The following is a 21008-nucleotide window of genomic DNA, read 5'->3' on the forward strand; positions in this document are numbered from 1 at the left end:
TAAACAGAACTGGCCCCAACACTGAGCCAGTTGTTGCACAATGCTGATGTGTTTGCTCAACTTTGTGTACTTTTTGATTTATACCTGTGCTGCTGAATTGAGACACGTAATTAAAAGATATGCTGAAACAGGTGGTCATAGATTGAGATGTGCTTTGTAGTTAAGTACATGTATCTATGAAAGCTTGTCATTTCATCCAATTTTTTAATTGATTTAGGTCTGCATTAAATAAATTATCCTGTTTTAGGGTACCGGGTATTCATAATGTGTTACAAAGCTGCTGGAAAGAATAAAAGTCTCTATCCTGAGTCATTTCGGTAACTTGAACAAAACAAGTGTTGAAAACAATTCAAAAACCCCAAAGAATAATAGCTGTGAATGCAGGAATAACATTAATGAGAGTTTTCTCTTGCAGTCTGTTCTCTGAGAGAAAAGAGGCTCTAGGAGCTATTCTACTTGGAACAGAGATCTTCCTTTTTGGAGTGTAAGAACAGAAAAACCTACTGTAGGAATGGGGGGGCGGGAATGATGAGCTGTTTTTTTGTATTTAGGAAAAAATACTGATATGAAATGGATAAAAGCTGTTCAGTTTACTTTCATTGTGATAGAAATCCATATAAAGTCTGTGGGGTGTTTTTGTCAGTCCCCACCCCCCCAGATATACGTTGTCCTCTTGCTCACTAACCTTTTTCCCCTGCATCCTCCTCTCTCAAATGTTTCTGTTTCTGAGATGTAGCTAAAGTTTTCTTGAAGAACACTGAGCTAATACAAAGACAAACATTAAAAAATCTGGTTAAAGGAGGCTATTCCCTGCTAATCTTTGAAGATGCCATGCCTCTAGGAAGTAGCATAGGCAGTTTGAGAACCCCCGTTCTAGTCTACCCTTTTTGTGTTGAGGCTGGGCAAAGTACAGAAATACCTAAAAAATATAGCTTAGTAGGCGACTCTTGAAAGGGAGAATAAAATATAATGATGATACTTAATACTATTTTGTTAATTTTTTCCTGTATTGCTATTCTGAAGGACTAGGGGTTTTTTGCTGCTACTGTAGATAGGTAGTACTTGCACCCATGTTCAAAACCTTGAATAGAAGTCCTGACAATGTCCTTCTGTAAAGGTTTATTGTATTAAGAACCATACTTCTCTGTATATCTGCCTACTATACTGGATATCCCTATGTAGTTGTGTAAATATGAAGGCTTCTCTGTAGTTTTTTGGTGCATTTTTCCTGTGTAGATGTGGAGACTGTCTTTAGAGATCCATACGAATCCCTTACTTTAATATGAGGAAGCAGAGGAACTAAGGCTATAAAGCTTATTTGGCTCTTTAAGGACAAACAGTGAGTCTGCAACTTGGATGTGACTCAAGCCAACATCGAGACTGCAGGCAGCATTTCTTCTGTTTTATCTGTAATGGAGTAATAAGCACTTGCAGCTTACAGCAGAGGGGTAAGGAGATGAAGGGGAGAGAAAGAGCATCTCTGTACTACCTAATACTGATGTTCTCGCTCCGGGGTAAAATTCTGTGGTGCTTCTAATCCTCTGGTGAGATAAGAGTGGTTGGAGTGGGTTAACTGTGACCCCTGTCCTTGCTCACGGCTCATTGAAATCTCATTAACCTTACCTCAAAAGTGTTTCACAGCACTTTGGTATTTAGTAGTACAGGATAAAAGTACAAGATGCTGGTAAAGGACAGGATAAAAAGACAGGATACCATGCTCATTGCTACTGCTAATGTGGTGGACGAGCATGGGTGTGAAAACTTGGTATCTGTGAGTATAAGCGTTTTGTGCCCCTGTGTGCGTGCCCTTTCCCTTTCTTGTTATAACCTTTAAGCATTGTATCAGGAACTGGGAGGAGAGTCAGTGAAACTCAGTTGGGCATTTAAGAACTGTTATTACATATAAATTGAATTTTTTTGAGGTATTGAGAGATTGAGTGTACTATGGTTAACTTAAACCATTTCAGGTTCGGAAAAATACAGCTTATTAGGTGATGATTAAAAGGGAGAATAGACTGTAGTGGTGATACTTAATACTACTTTGTTAATTTTTTACTGTATTGCTATTTTTGAAGCAGTAGGGTTTTTTGCAGAAACATTTGAAGAAAGGGCAAACATCATAAGATGTCATTAGTAATGCCTAGCAATTAGCTCTAAAAATACTTTTCAAAACAAAGCATTTGGACGGAGTTATCTGAACTGCTCTGTTACTTGGAAAAAAGGCATGTCTTTTCATGGGACTTTTTTAAAGTATTGTAATCTTATTATCAGCATTGTAGCCTCCTGGCAGTAAAATAAAATTAATAACCCTGTATTAGAGATTACTTGAATCGCTTCAAGACTGTCCAGAACACTTAATTCTGAAAAGCTTTTTGTTGCAAGATAAGGATCAAGCTATTACAAGAAGTTTCATGTACATGTAATGAGAGATAAAATAAAGCTGGTTCTATTTTTTTTTTTTTTTAAATTCAACCTTTGTTATGGAAGCTTATGGAAACTGCATTGTAGAAGTTTTATTATGTACCTTGTTGTTCATTTTCTGCTTGCTGCAAGGATATCTTGACTCCTCGTGTAGATGATACTGGATTACCAGGATGTACAGGGCACATATTAGAGAATTCAAGTTAGTGCTATTTAACCTGATATGTTCAAGGGTAAGGCGTGATGGTTCAGTTATGGTTTCATCAGCAGCTAAACCATCCTTGTAGGATGAATAGGAATTTGAGAGAGGAGCAACGTAAATGACGAGGAATGAGATCAACAGAAATTCCAAAGTGAGGATTTTGGGGTGTGGGTTTTTTTGAGGTGACTTTTTTTCTTTGTTTTGTTCTTCAGATTCATGACTGGGAAGAAGGGTGAAGATCTGCAGCAATTTGAACAAGTGTAGACTGGGGCTGCTGCTTTGTCCTTTCACCCTGCAGTGCTGCCTTCTCCCACTGAGGCATTTGTAGCCCTTTCCCGAAGTTGTTAGCCAGGATGTGAAGCACATGTGCCTCCATTTCATGGTGAGGGAGGTCATGCTGGCTGGACCATATCAAGAGTAGGGAGAAACCCAAAATAGGTACTTCATTTCTTTCCTGAGCAAAAAGATTTGTGTCTGCACCAGTTTTTAAATAAGTGTATGATTGAGAAGATTGAAGAGGAATTTCAGAGTTTCACTTAATATTTCCCTTGTACAGAAAATTACTTACAAGCATTCTAAATACGTATCTGCTGGAGGTGATGCATTTTAGATTCAAAACATGCCTTTATCTTGGTTGGCTGATTGAACTATTTGAAAATAGGGTATTTGCTAGCTTTGTGACTTCTACAAAGGCTTACTAATAAAGTTTCAAATACCAATTTTTTTTTTTTTTTTTTTTTTGAAACAAAGAGTGGATATACTGGATCAGGTCAGATGTCTTCTTTTCCTGGTATTTCAAAAGTGTATGGCTTGGGGAGGGAATAACGGGACAACATAAGTGGTGCTTCCTTTGCATATTCTCCCAGTTTCCAATGGCTTTCAGTTCACTGGCTGTCTTTTAGCACAGCATAGCATGTGCCATCCTTTGGCAAGGAGTTCACCAGCTCTGCTGCCCACACTGCAAATAATCACCTTTGTTTTGCATCTGCTTCTGATTTTATTTGATGATCCTTATTTGCTGTACTGGAAGAGGCAGTAAACATTCAATCCTGTCTGTCTTGACTGTCACTTAGGTTTTTGACAGCCTTCTGTTACCTCTCCTTGCCCTTCACTCTCTCCCAGCTGTAAGATTTGTAGCTTATATTTTGGACATAAATATCATACGTTCGATGGCCCTTGTTCACCTTAACTGTATATTTTCTAGTTGCCCTTCTGAGAGATGAGGACTAGGACTGTGCATCATGTTCAAGGTTGTACTTGCCTCAAGCTCGTGTGGTGGAATAATGTTCTCTTCCTTTCCTCACAGGAATGCTCTAAACATTTACTTTGCTTTTTATAACTAATAAGCATTCAGCTGAAGTTTTCATAGAATGGGTTCTCACAACACCAGGATTGCATTCCTGAAAGGTGATGGTCAGCCCCAAGCTCACCCTTATATATATAAAATTAGGATAGTTCCCATTGCTCTTTACATTTTCATACCCTGAATTGCATGTGCTGTAGTCTACTTGCTTGATCTTTACAATTCGTCAGGATACATATCCTTGCCCTTGTTACCCAGAATAAGTTAATATCATCCAGAAGCTTTATTTTACTGCTCACCCCTTCATCCAGGTTACTTATTAGTGAAACGTGAGTATCGTAGTCCCAACATAGATTCCTGCAGAACTCCTGGTGATATCCTTCTGCGGTGAGAATTGGCCATTCACTTTGTCGCCTTCTCGCATATTTATTTTTGCAATAGTTAGGTGGTTGTACTGAAAGACTTAAGAGGAACCTTTCAGAAGCCTTTTGGAAACCACAGACTGTATCAGTAGGATCTTCTCTTCCATAAGTTTATCTTCCCTTTACAAAAGGGAGGCTACAGAGAGGACTTTCCCTTTACAAAAACCCCACTGATGACAGATGGATGTATGGTACTTATCCCTGTGTCCACTAATTTTGTCCTTTATTACAGTTTCTTCAAGGTATACATCAGAACAATACTGAATACAGGCATTTTTAGTGAAGTGACTTTTCTCTACATTTGTTTGGAATTGAATGTGTTCCGGTTTCCTCCCTACACCAAACTGATAAAATAAAGCTAATAATTAAGGTTATGTAAGTCTCAGAGCCCAGTGGTGTTGTTGATTTAACCTAAAATTGTTAACCCTGACTCATCTGAGTGTCATTCCATATTAAAATGGCAATTTTCTGATTCCTCTCAGATTCCATTAAAGCTTTGCTGATGTGCCTGTAGGTCCAGCCCTACTATAAATTTGATAATTTAGGTGAGGTAGCTTGAAAGTTAGTATAGCTAGTCCCACTGACAGTTTTGTCAGCAGAAATGAGACAGTATGGTAATAGGAAGGAGAAGGTTTGGAAATGGCTTGATTAGGAGTAATGTAATGTGGAAATGTGCCCTGAGACTGGTGAGGCTGACTGTGAACAGAGAGTCCAAGTAAGTAAACTCTGAAAAGAAGTGAACTTTCAAGATGTTGAATCATCTTATGTTACTATTTATTAAAGTTGTTAGTAACAAATGTTATCTTTTGGTCAGCAAATTTGTGTGGAACAGTATGTGAAAGAAAAACTAGATTATTTTTTGTCCCTTTTATGCTTAATCTAGTTGCTGCAAAACATGCTCTAGAAAAGAAGGCGCCTTGCTATTAAGGTCTTTTGGAGGACTTTCTGTAGTTTATGAACTGCTTGGAGTTTTAATAGTTAACAGCAATATGTTACTCAAAACATGATTTTTTTTTTTTTTTTTGGATTATATGCTAGAGAGAAAAAAATCCCTTTAAAACCACTGGGGTCAGATTCTTCAGCTATAAACATTTTAGTGAGGAGGCTAACTTGGACATGACCTGTTTATAGATAAACTTGGGGTAATGAGGACAGTTCTAATTTTAATGTCTATTATTGTAAGAAAGCATCTATTCAGATAATTTAATTCTTCATAGATATGGTCAGTTTAAAGTCCTGAAACATGCTTTCCAGTTTAAAAGAAAAAGTAATCTTAACTGAAACACTAGTGGTCATTTGAGGACTTTTGGATTTAAGCAACTGCCTTTTAGAACACATTTAAATCAATCTAATTTGCTTCATACCTCATAATTTGGGGTTTTACACTAGAAGTCAATTCTATTATAATAAGGTTTTAAATTATTTGGTACTTCAGAGGAGTGGCTGACTTTGAGTTACTGGGAGTTTGAATCCTGCGTCTTAGTTGCTGGAGAAGATGGGTTACTGCTTTAAAATGTTGTTATTAGTGTTTGTCAGTGGCTTCTTTGGAAAGTAAGTGTCGGGTTTTTTCCTAATCCTGTGATTTGTAAATTATTCCTGGATACCGTATTATATCCATGTGGAGTCTATTTTACAGTAATTATCAAGGAAACTGTAAGGCAGTAGGGTAGCATTTTCTTACTTGTATTCATCACCTGCTGTCTGAGAAATGCTTCTGTGATTAAAAAAGTAAATTTGTTCAGAGAGCCCCAGTTCAAGACGTCAGTAAATAAATTGTCCATACCATTGTTTAATTTCTGTGGTTGTTGAAGTAGGAAAAAGTCCAAGACTTCAACTTTTGCATATGTATGTGTATACATTGTGTATATGTACACATATACATAGCTGTTGAAAGGAAACAGGAGCCTATTTAGTGCACACTTAGAGGATTAAAACTGTAGAACTCTTAATAAAAAACAGCAAAATCAGAAATTCTCAAGAGCAGTGTTTCAGCTGAGCCTGTTACCCTCAGTATTAACAGAAGAGGTTTAATGCTTAGAGCCGCGGTACCCTTGGGTCATAACCTTTACTCAAGACTTGCATGCTATGTGTGTTACTTGCATCTCTCAATGCATTCCACAGTACAAGTTTCCAAGACAGGGATAGAAATAGGATGACATGCTGCAAATAAGTTTTGTGAAAGTCTGTTTTTAAAGTGATCTTGACATTTCCTAGGCTACCGAAGTCTGTCACTCAATGTTCATTGCTGAAAGAAGTCCTTTTCTCTTGAAGCAGCATTCTCCTTTGGATGAATTGTCCGCATGTGGTGGGCAGAATGTTTCATGTGCACCTCCTCATATTTCCTCATATTTCTCTACCTCTGCTGGAGCTGTATTTTAGACTTGCTGCCTTTGCTTTTCTTAGTAGCCTGAAGGCAGAAAGGACGCAGGAGGCTAGGACGTACTTACGTTCATTCCTACTCTTTGAGGTAGAATGATGGAAAACTGGTGGCTTCAATTTGTTCTGGATGTTAGGTTTTTTTGTTAGCTTTTGATTGTCCTAAAAATTGACTGTATGATCTTTTATAACTTTTATATGCTTTAGATACAACTATTGATGCCAGTAGTCTTATTTTTCTGGTATTTTTTCCTAAAATTGACCTGTGTTTGTTGCAGCTGAAACAAGATTCTGATGATTAAAACTTTTATCTTCTATATAATTTCAGGTGTACCTCTTTCCCCTCCCTCTCTTCCAGAGTTGCTCATCTCCAATAAATGAGTAATCTTGTCTCTTTCCTCAGGAGGATGTAAAAAATGAAAAAAGAATCTCCCTTAGGTTTTCTTTCGGAGCACTTGTTGGAGCCTCTAGAACCTGAAACAAAAAGGTTAGGTCCAGGTAGGGATCATTTGTCAAGCATTCCTAAGGATAAAATGGATCCTCCTGTGTCTTCAGAAACAAATATATGAGACTACTCAAGCACTGTCAGTAGTAGAACAGGGAAGACCACATCTGCTTCACTGTCGGAAAGGAGTAGGGCAGAAATAATTTCTGAAGTAATGGCTAGGTTAGGTTAGCCTACCTGGGTTACTAAAAATGAACAAAACTTGTGCAGTGCAGTTGCATTTGGATCGCTTCATGGTGTTCACCTCAAAATGACTTGTATCCCATATCTTTCTTTTCATGTCTTGCCATAGCCCGGTTATGTGGTGCCCTTGTCATTGCCCACAGAAGTGGTTCATTCTTTCGGTCGTACTGTTTTAAAGATGTTTCGTGAAGTCGTGCCAGCATGTGTGTCGGATTCCTGCGGCAACAGCAGTGCTTGTGCTCCTGAGCTGCCTGGCAGTGCCTGTGTTGCCGGCGTCCTTTGTGTTCCCGAGAGAAGGGTGTCTGCTTCGCTAGTCATCGGTAGTACTGCCAAGGGGGTGATCGGAGTGTGGTAAAATGATACGCAGTTGCTGCATTCTGTAAAGGCCTCGGTGTTTGAAGACAATATTTGTATGAGAAGCCAAGGACTTTGTATTCTTATGATGAGGGGGCAGGGGAGAAGTGCAGAAAGGCAGTGTGTGTGCCAGTGAGGAAGGTTCGGGTATGGGTGACTGAAGTCAGGCGTGGCCGAGTTGTAGGCCACAGGTTGTATGTAGTCTATGGAAACAGCAAATCCAACCTGTGATCAGCTTCCGTCTGTCTTTGTGTGCGCTGTGTGCCTCGCCCATCGTGTGATGGGTGAATGAACAGATGTTGAGATGTAGAAAAATTTTTTGCCCTGTGAGGGTGATCAAACACTAGGGCAGGCTGCTCAGAGATACTGTGGGGTCTGTGACCTTGAAGATACTCAAAGGCCTGCAGGCAGAGCCCTGAGCAATCCGCTTGGACCTTCCTCTGAGCAGTGGGCTTGGATTAGATTAGAACTGTGTGGTCTGGGTTACCCACCCAGAAAACACAGACATTTCTGGCTTATTCATCCTAAAATCACGCTCTCTAAAGACCTGGATATTCAAGAGGCATATGTAAGTTCTGATAAAGAAGAGTCAATTGTTTACTTAAGCATTCTCTACTGATACCTTTTGTCTCCTGGAATACAGCGGAAGATGACCTTTAGTCATCAAACAAAAGAAATAAAGATCAAAGACGGTCCTTTTTTTTTCCCTCCTTTTTTGATAATTGCTTTGAGCTTGTCATTCAGATGTTGTATACCTCTTCGCATTCAACACAAAGTTGACTGCATCTCAAACTTGCAGATCAGTCAGTGATCTTTAGTCATTCTCTAGTTAATGTACATAGCCAAATGGACAGCTACCTTTAAGGAAGTGAAAGTCTAAAGTAGTTGTTAAGGACTTCATTTTCATCCAAAAGTAGTAAGCAGATTAGTGTACAAATGATTTTTTTTTTCCCATTTAGTTATTAATAGCCTAGCTGTGCCAGCATCTTGATTCTACTGTCATTAGTCTAAAAGCTTTAGACAGTGTGGGATTAAAATACCTACTGGTATCACTGGAGGACCTGACTAGGTCTTTCGGAATAAGTGAAAGAGGTGACACTCAGGTTGCCTTTTCTACCAGTAATTGTTTCATTTCTTGGGAACTTGAAGAGTGTATTAAGATGTAGTTTTGGCTGAATCTTCACGTACATTTGTTAAGAGACTAGAACAATTTGAGGGAAAATTTGGAAAAATCTGGGGAAATTTCCCAGTTTATTTACAGAAAAGAAGTGGCAGTCTACATCTTCATCTGAGAGGAGTGCTCTAACAATACCTTGATGCATGGATTATTGTTACTGAGATTAATTCAAAAGCACACGGGTGCATTACACCTTTACTTTTCCGGGCTGTTTAATACCTATTTTAAAAACTGTAGGAGAGATGCGCTATTGTTAAGGGTTTTACCCATCAAATAAGAAGTCGTTGTGACTAGAGGAAAAACATTTCCCCACCCCCCCCAATTTGTCTCCCGGTAATCCCATGTCAAAGGATGGTGTCTGAAGTGCTCTTATGCTTTAATGGGGAGCCATGATCTGGAGCGAGAAGAACCAGAGAACTCCTTTGTGCTTTTCAGACTCTGAACCTCTCTTCCTGACAGAGCAAGGATTCCAGAGCTGAAATCCAAAGAAGGTACAATTCCTATTTCATTGCAAACCTTTACCCGGAGCGGTATGTAATGTATTTACTCCTGTGTGCTTGGGGTCTGCCGTTATTGCAGGGACAGTGTGCCGGTTTGGTGGCATGGCAAATCCACCTATGTGAAAGGAAGCTCCTTGGGAGAGGAAAGCAAAGCCAAAAGGGACCTGATTTTTCCCCAACTTGCTCATTAGGAATACATTGCTGGTTTTGTTAAACACAAGAATTATCTGGTATTCTGGCTCTTGCCAGTCTTTTTTTTTCTTTCTTTCTTATTTCCTCCGCCCCCCCCTCCCCGAGCTGTGCAACCAATTTTTTACTAATAAATACTTTCTTTGGTACAATCACATATGTTGTCTGTAAATAAACAGGAAGCCTGTTTTTCCTGGATACAGCAGGAACTTACTCAGGATGATGTTTTGCCAGTGGCTTTCTGCCTAAGCTGGGAGTGATGCTGTCTGTACTTCGCCTTCTTTCTCCCAAGTAGCTGCCTGGTTTTGAATTCCACAAGTTAATATGTGTTAATGATGACATGTGACAGAGGTAGTGCCTCAGGATAGCTCCAAATAATTTGAATAGTCTGGACTTTAGCCTCAATTTGGGAAAGATTTGTTCTCTCTTTATGTTCTGTACAGGTAACTATAAACAGTAATTCATCTTTTTAGTGCATGGTTTCTTTTTGGGGTTGTTAATCAAATGAGACCATTGCCATCCCAAGATCGGAAAGAAGTTAATGAGGTGCTTTTGCTTTGATATGGTTTAATCAACTCTAATTAGATTTGATTCGGAGTTGTTCAGATGCGTGTGTGAAGAAAAAAAAAAGGCAATAGCTGCTTAGCATCATGTCTTAATTTGGTATTTGGCTGAAGAGATCGCCCTGTGCAGCATAGTTGTTCCAGGACGTCATTGCCAGGGACTCTTCCACTGACTGAGGTGTCTGCTGTTTACCTGTCCAAAAGGCTTAATTTTTGCTCACACCACTTTGCCTTGTTGTGGGGTTTTGTTTGTTTGTTTTTTTTGTTTTTTCCTACTTGGTGGTGGTGTCAAAATGATCGCAAAATGTGATTCCTGCAACTCTTAGTGGAAGGCTGTTCCAAAATGTCAGTTTTCTGGTTATTATAAACCACCTTTAATTTTTAGCCTCATTTTTGGCCCGTGGTCGGTTTTTATTTGACGTTATGCCAACTCTTTAGATTACCTTGCATAATTATTTTTCTTTTCTCCACGGTACCTTCTCCTAAGGGCATTTTGGAAACTTTTTGGCATGGTGAGGTGAAGGGTATTGGCTGTTCTTGCAGGGAGGATGCAGAGGGGGAAAGGAGAGGGTCATCTGGTACTTGTGGGGCTGGACAGTAGGAATATTTGAGAACTGGCATGTTGGGTCACAGGGTGGCACGGATTTTTCAGGACAAGGCACAGCAGCTTGTTAAAAACATCCTAGCAAAACCACTAAAAGGAGTTATACCCTGTTAGGTTTAGTTTTACAGGATTAAGTAAACAAAGTTCTCTTAGTTACCTTCTGTTTCTCCAAGAGCACTGGTAATCTGTTTTCACATTAGTTTTTTTAGGTATTTCTGCAAGCAGTGTAGTCAGTTAAGACAGTTACTGAACAGCACGGCCCCTTGGTTGTGCTGCAGAAATGTCCGGGGCTGTGATACGGGTTTGATCAGGTAGCTGATCTGGGTTGGTGTGGTTGAACTGAACAGTTGGCTTCATCTTACTTCAGCATTGCACAACTGAATTTATTGACAATATTTAAATGAGTGATTTATGCTTAACATAAGCACATGTGTCTTCTCTGAGGCTTGTGATGCCTGATTTGTTAATTATCAACAGTGCCTTTTTCGTAAAAGCATCACGTTATGGCTCATAGTTGTCCAGTAACTGTTTAAAATGCCCAGAACATTTTCTTCACTCTTTCTGTAACAGAGCTTTTTAGTCCTCATAACTTAATCGTCTGTCTAGTCTCTAATGCCATCAACTTTTTTGAAATGCCAGTTCTATGTGCTGGTAATGTCTCTTAGTTTTGCAGTTTAATGTTAAATAACGATTAGCTCACTTGTGGTGGATCCAGTTCTGAACCAATAGAGATCTCCCACAATTTTTGTCTTTAAAAAAAAAAATTTGCAAAGAGAAAATGCCAAATTAATTTGCATTCTACCAGCAGAGAGTTAGTGTTGTATTTTAACCCTATTTTCATTATCTTCTGAATTTTTCCTTCATAGTACTTATACAAGTGAAACTAAGTGGGCAGTTGCTTAACCGAATATTAGTCATATCCTTTTTGTTTAGAAAGTTTCATGTTTAGTATCTGTTTTAAGTATGTGAACAATCTTGGCAGATCAGGTGAACCGCAGAATACTTGTGTGGTTTATCTGTTGCCCAAAATTGTGAGACAAATTTGGAAGCTTATTTTGAAGCCCTGCAAGCGTTGCATCAGACAGAAGGGATTGAATTATCCTCCCTTATGTCCATCTCTCCCTCTTTGGGGGTAATGGGACTACTAATCCTATCTCAAGGAATCCCATCAAGCTGTTTAATGTTATATTGAATTTAGGGAAGATAGACTTTATAGAATTAAGTAGTTCAGAATAAACTGATATACTTTTTCTGGTTCTAGTGCTTTGTCTCTGCAAGCTTTAATATTTGTGTACTTCACTAGTTTGTGGGTGGCCAGTTGTTGTCTGTGTTCCCACTCTCTCTCTGCCAAATCAGCCAGAGTTTAAAATACCATCCTGTGTTCATCTGATGCAGGTTAAATCCGAGCTCATGGTTGTTGTGGTACACAATACTGGCATTTATGGTCATGTTTCTCAGGCCTCAGATAGTTTGGTGACTGCAAATTGAAGTTCTAGATGTTTCATCCAAATTACATGCTTGCTTAGAAATTCAAGTAGATCACTGGGCACCATATCCCACCTCCCAGTATCTTCCGAATAACTAAACAGAGGCCGTCACTGTCTTCCACAATCACCTTTTATAAATTTGCCAAAGAATAATGTTTCCATGTATATATTTTAGTTAAGATGAGGGCATTGCCTTGTTAGAAGTGCAAAGTTGAGATTGAAGACTTTATAGCATATGGTTGACGTGTGCTTTGGATCAAAGTTGTTAATATAATTCCTGCATTTAGGTAATTCACAAACTTCTTTTAAATTGGTAAATCTAGTCACTTTGTTCACCAGCAGTATCTAAATGTACTGAGCCAGGATTAAGTTTTCTCTTAATTCTTTTTCCTTTAGTCTGAAAAGGGCCAAGTGGCCTTATTCTTTTGCAGGTAAGGTAATTACAGTGACCGCTTCAGAAGTGTTGCAGGTCAGACTGCATAGTCTATGGATAGACAAGTTACTTAAAAGATAAACAGGACTAAAGTCACTTTATAACATATAATTTCAGTGCTTACAGAAATTCTATACAAGCTATCTGCTTTCCACCATACTCTTCTTAGCATAAAAGACTTTGGCCAAGACTAAGTTGGTCTTGATTAACTCTGAAATACAACAAAAACTTTTAACAGATAGAGCTTCCATGCCTTGTTGTGGTGATGCTGACAGTACAAATACAATTTCCTTGCAGCCCCGTCCTGTCCTGCAAAGACATGGGAGGAAATCTTGTTGGCTACTTTGTCGTTAATGCACGTACTCTCTTGCCTAGGGCCCATATCACTGAGCTACATGGCTTACGACTAGCTATTATCTTACTCTTCCTTCCTTTTCCTCTTCAAAAGGAAAAACTTAAATGACGGCAGCTTACAAAAGCAGATGTCACAAAGATGAGGAAAATGCATCACATTTTGAATTGAGGAAGTAGCTGTTGCTCTAGGTGCACTCTTTAGTTGTATACAAACAGTGTTTTGTGTGTGGGTTAGGTTTTTCGGACTTTTTTAGTTTATTTTTCTTGCACATAGTAGCTGACATGCTGAAATGGGAGACTTGTTGGAAATGAGTATAAAATGGCAGAAGTAAAATTTACAGGTGCATGTTAGCCAGGCAAGGCCTGGGTTCACAAACAATGGTTGCTGTGTGGCATGTGAAAGCAGAGTGGATTGCTTTGAGGTAGTGAAGAGTAATCTGACCAACTTCTTATGTTTATGGATGTGCAGTGTCACTTAAAAAACATTCTTTCCTCCAATATTGCTGGACCTTTTGTTAGTCCTCCAACTGACCTTGTACTACCTACTCCAGGATGAAGTGAGCATGTTTGTCATTCTGCTTTTTGTCAGATTGGTTAATCACAATTTTTCTCTTTACTTTTATAGAGCAAATCCGATTAAAGAATATAAGAAATGTGTATGGAAGATGCTTGTGGTATCGTTTGCGGCTGTTAAAACCACAACAAAACATAATTCCTACAGTGAAGTAAGTACATTTCATCTGCATGACTTTCTATGAAAGCAATTCTTACATTTTTATTTTTATAAAAATATACTTTTTTTAATCAAAGCAGCTGCAATTAGTTATATAATAATGGCTTTTGTGTCACAGAAGAGACATTTGCAATCTGCTATATTTGAATAATTAATAGTTAATCGTTATTATCTAGTAGGGCTTGAAATCAAGATGGATGCTGTTTGTCCTTTATAAAATACCTGCTAAATGAAACCAGTGAACCTCAGTACTAATAAATAAGTAAACAGTACATTTATTTGTTCCAAAAAATAATCCTCCCTCACTGAAATTAGTGGTGCTAGTGATGTCTTTTGATTTAAATATTTAATATGTAAACATATATATTCAAATATACACCAGTAATAATTTGTATGTTTGAAGTTGATGGGTTTATATCCTTCAGTTCTTTGTTTATTATTCCTACTCTCAAAGTAGTTTGCTGTCTGTTATGCATCTGTTTCAGCTTTTTGGTTTTTTTTAACATTGACTTTGTCTAGGATCATGTTAAAGTCATCCTTTAAAAACAGGAAATACTATTGTATACCTGCTGAGGACAGATAGTTAAGGAATGGAAGGAGTCTTGTAGTGGCTTGCCTTTGTTTTAATAAAAAAAATAAAGGAGAAATTAAATTAATTACAAGTCAGAGCAGTTGTCTCATGTGTCAAAGGTGGTGTTATAACAGAAATACTGCTTTAAAAAGGCTTTAATGTTTCTCACTATTTTAATGTTGTTTCTTGAAGACTGATATCAAATGGCTTCTTGTATTAGTTGTAGAATTACGCTAGAGCTAATGGATTTGTACGTTTAAAAAATTCTTTCTTCCAAACAGGAAAATAGTCCTCCTTGCTGGCTGGGCATTATTTTTGTTTCTTGCATACAAAGTTTCCAAAACGGACCGAGAGTATCAAGAATACAACCCTTATGAGGTTTTACATTTAGATCCTGTAAGTAATAGCATCTTTCACTAATCTGTACTACTATAACTGTATGATCTATTTCTAGACGTCAAATTTAAGACTTGTTTTTTTAAACAAAATAAGTTAACTTTAGGGAATGTATCTAGTGGTTTTGTTCTTTTTTTCGCATCTGAAAGTTGCTGCTGCATATTGTAAAGTCAGTCGTTAGATATTCTTTGCCTATATCTGTACTAATTTATAACTTCCATATCGAACTCCTTCAAAATTCTAATGACTTTATTAATATTGTGAGGGGGTTTTTTTGATCTATTTTGCATCTTACTCTGATGTTGTTTTCCTTGCTTGGTGCAGGAAAACAAAAAAGTAATTCTGCTTTGTATGCCCTGTGAAAATCTTCTCAATAGCCATTTTTAGGGTTGCTGCTGAATAAACTGTCTAAACAACAATGTGGATTCATTCGATTTATAGTTGTTGTGCAGCAATATTTCTTTTGTAAATGAGAAGTTTTACTAAAGAGTGTTGGTGATGCACATTTTGATGTAATAAAGGTTACCTTGAATCTCAGTTGTATCTGTGAATGCAAACAACAAATTCTAGATGGTGATACCAGCCAATCGGTTTATTAAACTGGAGAAAAAAAAGATGTAGTATTTATCTAGAAAACAGATGCAGTGCTTTATATTGAAGGTGTGATTCAAAATGGATATAAAAATTGATATATCCCCAGGAGATAAATAGACCTTGTGGGCACCTCTTAAACTCTTACTTAGTCTTGTCAAACTCTTTTCTTCATCTTAACCACAATACCTCGAGTGAATTCTCTGCTTATGTTAATTATTTCCCGATACAAAGCTCTTCCTTTGAATAACAGTAGAGTTATTCAAAGAGTCATCTTTTCAGTTCTGAAGTTTGAGGTATGTTGTACTCCCCAGTCTGAGGAAGAACACTGTGCATCAGCTCAGCACAAGAATGTGGAAGAACTTTGAATGTACCTGTTTTGATTAAACTTGATATATATTGTTAGTGTGCGAGAGCTTAATATGTATATGAACATTAACAAATACATCTCTTGCCATTAGTGATGTGGCTTCTCAGCATCACTGGTACTGCTTTTCTAGGCTAAGAAAGCCAGTATAGCAAATAAGTAGACTCTATAGCCTGTTTCTAGCTAGACAGGTAGAACAAGACCTGCCTGTCGTGTGATGAGGCAAGCAACCTCTGCTCAGTTCCTCTGTCGATGACTGCTGACTTGCGTTCTCTCACTGACGCACAGGAACAAGATAAATTTTTGCTATTGAATGGTATCTGTTGGAACTGTGCAGTTTAAATGTTCATATATCTGGGTTAACTTTGGTTAAACAAATCAGGCTAGGGATTAGGTCATCAGAGGATTTTCTTTTGTCATCTTTGGCAAATTTCTACAAGTAACAACCCTGAGGGGAAAAAGCATGTATGTAGTGAATTGTAACTTAATGCTCATTGATGAAAACTTGTACACATACTCAAGACACTTGCAACTTATCCAGGCAAAAAATCCAATACTGGAATGCTCCAAGCACTGATGGAGGGATGGAGCATATTGTCACAAGGACAAGCTGAATTAAAGCCAGAAATGTAAAGGGAATCAAGAGATGGGTGTGAAGGTATATCAGTTGAAATAGGGCTCAAAATAGAGTCCAAGATTCCAGAGCATGTTTGTTTTATGTATTTCCATGCTATCAGATGATGTCTCTTAAATCCGCTTGAAAAATTTCTAGTTCAGACTGCATGAAAGTTAACAGCTTTCTTCTGTTACCATCCCAGTGCAACCTTTAGACTTGTTGCCAGCTGTGCTAATGTTGAAGTGTTGTTAGATAATAGAACTGTTGGTGGTGTTAAAAAACCAAACCAACCAAACAAAAAAACCCCAGACTTAAAAAAAGAAAGAAATAAAAAAAAGGTTGCAGATGCAAGCACTTGAAAGTTTTGGTACACAATAATTCATTTGCATGCACACTGTGGCCAAGATTTTTTTTTTAAGAGAACTACAAGATGGGCAAGGTCCAGATAATGTACATGCACCTTATTTTATAAATAATATCAGCACCTTGTTTTGAACATAGAATATCAATTTCTGGAGCACATCGCTTGAATTTGCTAATACATAAGGCATTCAGATACTATTATTGATTCATTGAGTAGGTATCCTTACTGTCATTATACAGGTGGGATCCAAGGCATAAAGGTGAAGCTGAAAACTGATTATAATTTTGTATTCTTTAAAACAATCAAGGCCTCTATTTTTTTTGTAAGTAGTTAATATAGGGAAGCTCTATTCCAAGCAGAGTGCTGACTGACACCAGCTGTCCTAGGCTACTAAGCATTTCTGTAAGTCAGGCCTAACCTGTGTAGCCTAGCTTTTGAAAATGAGGAGTAAGCAATTCATGATGGATAGAAAGTTTGTCATCAGCTTATCAGGGATCACATGCACCCTCTGTGGCAGAGAGAAAAAATTAGGATTTTCTTTTTTTAGTGGGGAGTATTCATATGAGCCATGAAAACCCATCTCTTCTTCCCCAGCAACTTGATCTTTTTTCTTTTTTTCTTTTTTTCCCCCCACTTTCCAGCTTCTGCTACTCATCTGGCATTCTTCATCTAGTCTTGAAATGGCTGTTTTTACTTGAAGTCTAATTTATTATGAAGTAAATTCATCCTGGGCATTAAATGAGGCAGGCATGCTGTTGAAAAATAGTGTTGGAAAATGATAGACACATTGTATAAAGAGAAATAAAGTAACAGCAGATGAAGCCTCAGGATAGCTTGATTTCTGGTTTAATTTTATTGAAACAGTATCATCGTCATATTGCAAATGAGAATTCCTTGCATTGGTGAATATGTTTAGGAAAACATAAGATTTGTCAAACAGATAAGAAAGCCTTAGGTTTTTTTTTTCTGTGGATGGATGAACAAAGTAATCCAGAAAAAAAAAACAAACAACAAAACCAAACAGTCATATCAATGTCTTTTTGTTAGACTGTGACTTCTAACTTGATTTAAATATACAATGATTATTAAAAATATTATTAGAAAAATAATATAATCATGTTTCCATTAAATACATACATAGTTTCATGATCATATATTAGAACATAATTCTTTAGTTCAGTGGATGGTTCAGGGAAATATTGCACAATATGCTTTAGAATATAGATAAAGAAGAATGAATTTGATTTAAGGTATTTATTAATAAACTCAAAACTTTCCTTTTTAAGGGAGCCAGTATATCGGAAATTAAGAAACAGTACCGTGCACTATCGCTAAAATACCATCCAGATAAAGGCGGAGATGAAGTTATGTTCATGAGGATTGCTAAGGCATATGCAGCGTAAGTTTCTTTTTAGCCTATAAAAAATGGGAACTTGATATTATGGGGAGGGAAACCTTTGAGGTGTAATAGAAGGGATGACCTAAGCAGCCAGAAAAAATGTGTTCGAATATGTAACGAAATCAAAACTTGTCACAGTTCAGTGCATATTTGCTCTGTACAAGTTAGGAAGGATAATTTAATTGTTTAGCAACTGTCAGAATACTGTAAGGTGTTAGATCTTTGTATTACACTTCTGTGTCAGCTAGAAAAAGAGTTTCCAGTATGATACATATTAAATCTTAAAGATGACAAAGAAGAAAATGAGTGTTGCTGTTTGGTTAAAACCAACCAACCCTGTTGCAGCAATTCTGAAGCATTGATTAGAAAATAAATATGCTATTCATTTCACCTAGTGATAAAGCTGGAGAGTAGGAAACAGTATTTTACCTCGGGTCCTATCTAGTGACAAAGATGTTTCATTCTAGTTCTGACTCAGTTTCCTCTCAGCTCCCCCATGTCCTTTTTCATTTGCATTTGCCTTGCAGTCCTAATTTTTCACTTCCTGGCTGTTTCATGTTACCTATGTAGTTCTTAAAAGCTGAATCCTCGAATCCTCTTTTTCTCCAGAGTATTTTTTGGCCTTGCCTCTGCTTATGGCTTTTTTTTTTTATCTGAGAGATGATGTCTTATATTAGAATTTGGTATAAAGGAAATATCTTTTTATTGAATTTTTCCATAATCAAGATGTGGAGTTGGGTTTTGTAATGCTGTTCATACACAGAAATTTAATACAGCTTTCTAATCTTTTCTGCTCTAAATGATCATCTGTCAGAGTCCAATAGTCTCTGACCAGGTTTTTTTTGGATATTCCACATGTGGAGCAGGTAATGTTTAATATCCAGTTTGCTTATCTGAAGACAGTTGATGTTACACATGATTTCTGATTTAGTGGAGCAATACATTTGTATTGTGTTTTTAGTATATTTTTTAAGTTAGACTTAGCAAAATACATGAATTTCAATACACAGTTCAATCTCAATACCAACATGATTCCCACTACTGGTCTCTCTAACACACTCGCTGTCACGATGCTGGGCATCCCCAGGTGCTGGGGAGGCATGCGTGGGTCGAAGCCAGCTCGAGTCTGTTATTTTCTTGAAAATTCTTTTGCTAGTTGTCTAGTTTTTATACTCATATGTTGGGGTGAGCCAGGTATGCACTCCCCCTGTGCTGGTCTTGCGAACTTGAGGAGACATTAGTACTTTTTTAATGCTCTGGAGGAGAAACGTTTACACCACCAGTTGATCCACCCAACTGTTGAGGTGTCCACCTCAACAAAGGCCACCTTCGGTCCCCGTTGTGTTGAGACAGAGTCAACTTCTTTGCAGGAGCTGTGGTGAGTCTCTGTGGTCAGTCTGAACTTCATGGCACATTGCCCTTGCCCCTTCTCTCTGAGCCTTCCTCTATTGTATGGGTTTATTGGGTCAGTCACATCATCAGAGAACCTAGCAAGTTGGTGATTTCTGCTTTCATGTCAGTTGTCTATGTGGTTGACCTTACTGACTGAGAGTCCTCTTTGAGGTGAAGTGAGGAGGAGAACCAACACCATGCTCACTTGAGCAGTTTTGAAGTCATACTTTCTGCTGAAACTCATCTGCATCACTATGAAAGTCTTTTCAGTAGGATGTTCTGGTATTGCTTTCTGAACTCCTGAAACATCTCACTTTGCTTTGCAAACTAGCACTCAAATGCTTGGTGTTACAGTTTGATACTTCAAATGCTAGTGCAAGGGCTATGCAAGAGGCATATCTTGAAGTAAATGATGGTGAAGTCCCTTAACCCTGCTGCCTTGAAAGAATATAAAAGCTACTCATTTGGTGAGTCTGCTTGTTAACAAATGTGAGACTTAGAAATGGTCAGGAGATGTCCAACTCGTTCACTAGGTTCCTTCCATGAGACAAAATCTTCTGTATAGTGAATGCCTGGTGTTCTGTTTCCTAAAGCATTATTCGTTCTTTCTAATAACAGGGATTCTGTTGAGGTGGTATATTCTTGCCAAGAAACTGTCATTACAGAACAGGCATAGAAACTGTAAGATTTAGGAGGTGGTGTCTTAATTTATTTCTCTCTTCTTAAATATGAAGGTAGGGAGTTCCAGGAAAAAAACCAACCCAAACAAATGGAACACATGCCATCAAAGGCTAAAAGTCTAGGATAAGAAAATTAAAAACCCATATGGACAACTTCTGCTCTATCATCTCATCTTGCATTTCACCTTCCTTCCAAAAAAAGATAATGTTTTCAACCTTTGTTGTCTTTCAAAATTTGCTGTACTGTAACCTGGCGTTGAAAAGTGCTCTTTGCTGATGGGTATGCAGTCACACTCATGAAAGGGAGATGTGATTGTTCTGTCTCCTGTACAAGAGTGCACCTTCTGTGTCCGATTTCTTTTGCTGTCAAGAGTTCTAAAAGAATTTGCCTGTGTATCATGAAGGAATACAGCAGTATTGTTTCTTATCAGATTTCATGCAAACAATAGCAGAAGCTGTTTAGCTTGCCAGACCATCTCTGAAGGATGGTATAAATGCCACATTTTAGGTTTCTGTATGTTAATGATTTAGATAAATTTCTTTACTTCTGTATTAACTTAGTATCTCTTCTTGAAACTAGCTTAACTGATGAAGAATCACGAAAAAATTGGGAAGAATTTGGTAATCCAGATGGACCACAAGGTAACAATTATGAACGACGGAAGTCCTGTAATTTCTGTACATGGAGCTGTGTAATATCTGATCACTTGAGAAGCACTCAGATCTTAATATGTATAGAATAACTCTTTCATATGATTTGAAGCAGTACATCTGATCAGTTCTCAGCGTGTGAAACTGGCTCGGTGGGGGGAGGGGAAGGGGGGGC

General features: G+C 37.9%; 1 protein-coding gene across 1 annotated transcript in view; it reads left to right on the forward strand.

Annotated features, from left to right (window-relative positions):
- Positions 1 to 7521: 7521 nt before the first annotated feature.
- LOC104157654 (translocation protein SEC63 homolog) overlaps positions 7522 to 21008 on the forward strand; it is a gene marked incomplete at its 5' end in the record, with an annotated part of 27952 nt that continues 14465 nt past the window's right edge. Inside the window, 6 exons of the mRNA XM_009695072.1 lie at positions 7522 to 7763; positions 12683 to 12717; positions 13699 to 13798; positions 14659 to 14773; positions 17998 to 18110; positions 20763 to 20824. Of these exons, the coding sequence (XP_009693374.1) occupies positions 7522 to 7763; positions 12683 to 12717; positions 13699 to 13798; positions 14659 to 14773; positions 17998 to 18110; positions 20763 to 20824 (667 nt within the window). The remainder of the gene's footprint in view (positions 7764 to 12682; positions 12718 to 13698; positions 13799 to 14658; positions 14774 to 17997; positions 18111 to 20762; positions 20825 to 21008) is intronic.

This window comes from Cariama cristata, unplaced genomic scaffold (genome assembly GCF_000690535.1).
Source record: "Cariama cristata isolate BGI_N322 unplaced genomic scaffold, ASM69053v1 scaffold7632, whole genome shotgun sequence".
NCBI lineage: Eukaryota > Metazoa > Chordata > Aves > Cariamiformes > Cariamidae > Cariama > Cariama cristata.